This window comes from Zingiber officinale, chromosome 4A (assembly GCF_018446385.1).
Source record: "Zingiber officinale cultivar Zhangliang chromosome 4A, Zo_v1.1, whole genome shotgun sequence".
NCBI lineage: Eukaryota > Viridiplantae > Streptophyta > Magnoliopsida > Zingiberales > Zingiberaceae > Zingiber > Zingiber officinale.
This window is the reverse complement of record NC_055992.1, coordinates 110,400,205-110,407,153: the sequence shown is the minus strand read 5'-3', so window position 1 is coordinate 110,407,153 and position 6,949 is coordinate 110,400,205. Positions and strand designations below refer to the sequence as shown.

Genomic DNA, 6,949 nt, shown 5'->3' with positions numbered 1-6,949 from the left:
GGGAAAAAAATTCAAGGATAGATATATAAATATATAGCCCAGCATTTCATTTTTTTTTTTTTTATCCCATCATTTCATATATTGATCCTTGAATTTTTCTTAAATTTTTTTAGCATATTTTCAATGCGGTCCTATATTTTAGAGAATTATTGGTTCGGTCATCACCGTTAGCCAAAATGATTCAATGTTTTATTTATCGGTTTGTCTTTTTGAACTTTGGTTTCATATTTCTAGGGTTGTTAAATTTATATAATCCCACTGTTAAAAAAAAAATACTTATAGCTTTCATTTATGATGAGAGGCATTCAGGAGTCAGGACTAAGAAAACAAAATACAGTAAACTTAGCATTCCCATCCTTAATTAGGACGAAAATTTCATTTAGAGAAGGGAAAAAAAACCTAAAAATTTCAAGACCCAATATGTACGTGAACATGATCGCTACTCCGTCTTCTTGTTTTCCTCCACGCTGACTTCATATCCAGCCCCGTCCTCCCTCTTCACGACCGCATACGGTAAATACGTGCCCATAATCTTGTCCCACGCCACGAAGAACGGCTGCGCGAAATTATGCGTGCTCCCCGCACCGTGACGCCGGTGGTGCACCTCGTGGTACGCCGCGTTGTTCCCGAAGGCCAGGTGGAAGGGGTTCCACGGCAGCAGCAGCCCGCAGTGGTCGTCGATCCCCTTCACCGTGGCGAAGCAGAAGAAGGCTGCCGCCGTCGCTGGCGACATCCCGGACACGAAGTAGGCCAGCCCGCCGGCGACGGTCTCCGTCAGCACGCCGTCGACCGGGTGGTTGTACTGCGCCGCGAAGGCGTAGGGGGCGGCGATGCGGTGGTGCCACGAGTGGAACTTCCGGTAGAGGAGCTTGTTGTGGTGCATGTACCGGTGGACCAAGTACTGCCACGAGTCGAACACGACCATAGCGACGAAGAATCTGGCTGCGGCGGCGGCGGCGGCGGCGGTTGCCGGTTTATGGCGGTTCGGGTCGTCGCCAGGCAACTACAGAGCAGAGCAGTGGTTAATTAATTGTAACGATATCCATTTTAATCAACATCACAAATTCCACATTTTAGATTCATAAAAACAAAAAAAAAAGAAAAAAAAAAAAAGATATATAAATAGAACAAGAACTTGTCAGTGTTTTGTCAACATTGAAGTAATGGCCGAAGCAGAGCTGATTCCACCATTCATTACGCAGTCAGCACGTCTTTCCTTCAGGGACAGGTGAAGCAATTTAAGAACCGATCGACTCATTAATGACATTTAATATCAAATCTCCAGGACGAAAAACATACAGCAAAACTTGATCATTCTATGCTTCGATCTCTGTATCTTCTTTCCAGACAAATAGATCGCTCAAGAAAAAAGAAGATAAACGATGAAGTGATCATGACCTTGGTGAGAAGGAGGGTGAGGGTGGCCTGAATGACTTGCTGCAGGAGGACGCCCTTAACCACCTGGGCTTTAGACACCAAGTTCTTGCTCTTCTCCTCGTTGCGGGAGTGCAGCCTGTAGCTGTCCATGCCGCTGAAGCAGCTCAGGGCCTCATAAGCCCCGGAGTAGAGCCAGTAAACTACGATGGGCATCGCCATTAGCATCGCCTCGTCGCCTTGCAAGAACAACTCCATGAGTTTATTGCGGCGATTAAGATGCGTTCGTACAGGGAGAAATTGAAGCTTCAAGAACTGATTGGGGCCAATGAGAAGAAGCAGATGATGTTTGTGCCTTGTGGTGTGGGGGCAGTTGCTTGGCTTCTCATGCATTTATAGAACAGAATTGTACTGCTGTGGACAGGACAGGACAGAACAGGGAGGATAAAACTTAAAAATATTTAGTCAAGTATCAATTTATTTTATTTAAATATAATTTTAGTGATTTTGTCGGATTTTATCATTTATAAATTTAAATAAAATATTATTTTTTTTATTCTTTGTTTTTGAAATGTGATTCTGTGAAATATTCAACAATTATTTTTCTCCTCTTAGAGCAAATTTACATGATGAAGGTCTCTCTACACAATCATAAATAGATATATATATATATTTTTTTTTGGTCAAGTTGAGACTATGAAAAGAACGCTTTCAATAATTGCAAGGACTTAGATGTAATATCCTGTGATCCTCTAAAGTATATTCAGTCATTATAGAATCTTGAAAGAGTCCCGGGACTATAGTGCCAACATCTAGGTTGCTATTTAGATATCTACAATTCAATCTCTAATTATGATATATTTGTAAGAATTTTTCCTTCAAATAGGGAGCGTAATCAAATGATACTAGGATTCTAGACTAGTCGTCGTGTGCGCTTCCCTATTTACCCTAGTGGTCAATGAGAAACTTTCGTGGGGTCAAGTTGATCACCCTAAGGATAGTCAATGAGTCTAACTGCGATTATTAATTTTTTTTAATTAGTCTAGGATGGGGTGATACCACATTAAGTCATAAGATTGAAATTCGACGCATCATCTGAGCATGTCTTTCCTCATACATTGGTCATTGTACTAATGGCTAGTAACCACCTATGATTTATCTCTTCCGTGTTAGCGTAGGGACGGGTTAGTAGGGCATTAGGGCAAGTGAATCATCTTTTGTCACGTTTAATTAGTTTAGGATGTCCTCTCAGGAACAGTCTAGTGGCCAACGCGTGAAATATTACTAACTTGAGATTTGAAATTCGAATTTTGGCATAATTGAGGTAAAATGTCTCCCTCATACGCGAGTTATTATTCCCAAGACTAGTAGTTACTGTAGGCCTACATCCATACACTTGTCAATTTAGATTCATGTTGAACTCTCTCTCATGATATGAGGCGATCGTGAAGGGGATGTTAATATGACGGTACAACGTTTTTAAATTTGCTTATAGATAAAGGTTTATCCCAATCGTCATTTATAGCTCATCCCTAAATTATATAAAAGGAGAAAAATCATGAAGCCAGCTTATAACCGACTGTTAAGTTGACTAGGGGCGAGAGAAATTTTTCTCTCCAAGGACATGCATCGGCTAAAAATTAATCTCTTGCCCTTAATTTATTGATAAGTTTTCACAGATATAATCAAATTGGTACTTAGAAAATAAAATTATTTCATTGGATAAAGATTAATTCCCGTAAAATTCATTATCTTTAGGATTAAATATCTTCATACCTAAAAGATCACTCAATATTATAATTTATTTTTCTTCATTTTACCATGGGATCGATGATGAATGACACTGATCACCTTTGCTTCATTGAATTAGTTTATAGATGCCTGATGAAGCACGGTACGATGATAAAAGACAATAATCATATTCATGGAATGCATCAACGAGGGTTCAAAATTTTAAGTTGGACATTTTTCACGAAGTTTGAATCATCCATAATGTTAGGTGTCATGTCAGGACCGGAACTAGATTTATTTGATAGCCGATTTATGAGATCCGATTATTCACCTCCAGATGGATCAAGCCTCATATACTTGAATTTTAAAAAAAATGAATTAGTTTATATATTCAACTAGAAGTTTATGAAATCCTTTTATTATGACACAAATTTGGCCGTAGGGATATAAACGAGTCGAATCGAGCCGAATAATATTAGGCTCGAGCTCGGTTTATTTAAGTTATATTCAGATTCGAGCTCGGCTTGTTTTGAAATTATCAAGCTCGCGAACAGTTCGAGCTCGGCTCGTTATTAGTTCGATTATCATAGTTAACGAGCCTAATTCGTTAAGCGATCTCGGGCTCGTTTTCGGGTTCATTTTAGAGTTCATTTTTTTGACTCGTTTTAAAACTCGTTTTAAGGTTCATTTTAGAATTTGTTTTTTGGCTCGTTTTAAAATTCATTCTTTGGCTCGATTTAAGGTTCGTTTTTTGACTCGTGAGCCTACAAACAAACATGTTCGTGAGCTCACGAACTGAATATCCTTAAGCTCGAACTCGGCTCGATAAAACTGTCGAGCTCGAAATCAAGTTCGAGCTCGAGCTCAACTCGATAAGATAAATGAACAAACTCAAATAAATTTTTTATCGAACTGAACTTTAAATAATTTATAAATTATTTGATTCATTTACATCCCTATCTCGCCGCATGATCCATCCTAACATTATCACCTCCATTAAAAGCCATTGACCAAAAGATATCGCTAAAAAAAGTCAATCCAGGGCGAGCATTACACGGTTTTGGGTAGCTTAAAGGAAATCTACAAGTCAGGATAAAAGTTGACCAATTGCAGTTATGATGGCTGGTTTTGCAGATGAAGCAGGTGAGACCAATAAATGTCTACGGCATCAACGCCACTTCTCGTGCCGCGTCTGACTTCCACTCGTTCATTAATATTTGGAAATAAGTTTGGCACAATTAATATCTACCAAGATATTTATTATAATTGACGTTGTCAATACGAACGTAATATGCATCTAAGATATGGAGATGGATAACATTAGACGACTCTAAGACATATAACATGTATCCATTCAGGAGTAAAATAAGAAGCCAACTGATATTTATGGGGGCGTGCCTAACGTGTCGATCCACTTTCATTACGTAATGTTCCAGACTCCATCAGAGGAGCAGTGTCGAGCGAACAGGGAACCGGGATTCTCATCGGATGACATGCCTATTCAGAATGCACGGAAAGGGAAAGCACCAAGAAATGATGATTCACCCCGAGCGGATCAATCAACAGTTCTCTCAGGGGATCCTGGACGACCCTCTACCCCAACATTACACCCCACTGATGATAGGAGAATACAACGGAACCATCGATCCAGATGACCACCTAGCCAAGTTCGATAACGCGACGGAGTGAAGTGTCGGGTCTTCCTCACCACCCTTTCTGGATCAGCACAGCGCTAGTTTAGACGATTGCCAGTCGGATTAATCCATAGCTTCAAAGACTTCCGAGTGGTATTCTTGCACTACTTCGCCAATAATCGCCGCTACCAGAAGAAGAGTGTTAACCTGTTCGGGTTGAAGCAAGGGCTTAAGGAGGCACTGAAGGCCTACATTAAGTGGTTCAACCAGGTGATCATGGACATTCCATCGGTCTCCTCGAAGATATTGGTAAATGTCTTCGACCAAGGGCTTACCGAAGGGGAATTCTTCCGCTCCCTCATCCGAAGGCCTCCAAAAAACTTCGACCACCTACTCAGGCGGGCCACTAAATACATAAATGTGGAGGAAGCTCCAGCGACGCGAAGGAAGGAAGCACCTGTCGAGCATACTGCTCCCTCGAAACGACGGCCGACGATCAATCATTAACCACCAAAGGGCCCCCAATCAGGAGTAGCACAGTCGCACCCGGAGCCAAGAACACATGCCATGCATCATGGACGTCATTGTTTTGCTCCTTCCATCAGTCAGCAATGCATAACACATGTGACTGCTATGACCTGACGCCGATTTCCAGCCGATCGGCTCCTTCAGGATATCGTCGTCACTCACCGACTCCCGAACCACTACATCGACGTCGGTCGGATGGGTGAAGAGAAGAAGATAGACTGGCGGACGAACAACGCCATCGTCAACCTCAAAGAAGAATAACACAAGTCCCATCCAAGCTTCTATTAAGCGGACTAGGCCTTTGGCTCGGGAGGAGGAGAACCGAAACAACGCCGCTCCGGGTGAAATCGGAATGATCGTCGGTAGACCGACCGGTGGTGATTCCAACTAAGAGAGGAAATCACATGCTTAGTGACTAGAAATACATGTTGTTAGATGCAGCAAGGAAAACGCCAAGAGACCTGAGATCAGTTTCGGCCCCCGAGACCTAGAGAAAGTGCAGACATCTCACGATGATACCTTGATCATCCGGGCGGTAGTAACTAATTATACCATTCACTGAACTTTTGTGGATACAGGTAACTTGATGAATATAATCTTTAAGAAAGCGTTCGATCAACTACAAATCAACTAGAGCGAACTGCAACCCATGATGACCCCGCTCTACGGGTTCACAAGCAATGAAGTATTGTCGATCAGCCAAGTTCAGCTGGCCATATCGCTTGAAGAAGAACCTCTCAAGAGGACCAGTACAACAAATTTCATTATGGTGGATCTGTCGTACGCCTACAATTTCATATTGGGGCGACCGACCCTGAATGAATTCCGAGCGGTGGTATCCACCTTCTGCCAAAAGATCAAATTTCGGCAAACAACGAGGTGGGCGAAGTCAAAGGTGACCAATTGGCAGCACGGCGATGCTATGTCGAGATGGTCAAATTCCATCATGGAAGAAGCTCCCACACTGGTCTATGAGGAAAAGGAGGAGATCAGATCCATCCCAGCTGATTAGAAGCCATTACATTTGTCGTGGCCGACCTGATAGATGAGAAAAAAATAGAGCTGGTCGCCTACCTTAGGCGAAACCATGATATATTCGCCTGGTCGACACACAAGCTCTCAAGCATCTCACCAAGCATAGCTCAGCACGAGCTTCATGTCCGACCAAGCGCACTGACCGTGAAACAGAGGAAGAGAGACTTTAGCTCGGAGCATAATCAGATTATCCAAACGGAGATAGAAAAGTTGCTGGAGGCTGGTTACATTCGCGAAGTACAATTTCTGATCTGGCTTTCCAACGTTGTACTGGTCTCCAAGTCGGGCAACAAGTGACAAGTTTACATTGGCTTCCACGATCTGAACAAGGCTTGCTCAAAGGACTTCTATCCTCTGTCTCGGATAGACCAAATGGTGGACTCTACAGTGGGTTGTGAGTTGATCTGTATACTCGACGCATACCAAGGCTGCCACCAATTGTCGCTTGGCCGAGAAGATCAAGAGAATGTCAGCTTTATTATGGCTGACGAGACTTACTGCTACAATGTCATGCCATTCAGATTGAAGAACGTCGGTGCCACCTATCAAAGATTGATGAATAAGGTATTCCGATGACAGATCAGCCGTAACATGGAGGTATATGTCAATGACATCTTGATAAAATTTCTCTGAGCCATTGACCTTTA

The 6,949-nt window shown here is 42.3% G+C and overlaps 1 protein-coding gene across 1 annotated transcript; it reads right to left on the bottom strand.

Moving 5' to 3' along the window:
* Window positions 1–286: 286 nt before the first annotated feature.
* LOC121970569 (sphinganine C4-monooxygenase 1-like) lies at window positions 287–1,734 on the bottom strand. The gene is made up of 2 exons (XM_042521362.1): window positions 1,399–1,734; window positions 287–1,003 (listed from the first exon to the last, which is right to left on the bottom strand). Exons 1-2 carry the CDS (start codon window positions 1,630–1,632, stop codon window positions 440–442), a joined length of 798 nt encoding a protein of 265 aa, XP_042377296.1. The 5' UTR covers window positions 1,633–1,734; the 3' UTR covers window positions 287–439.
* Window positions 1,735–6,949: the final 5,215 nt, after the last annotated feature.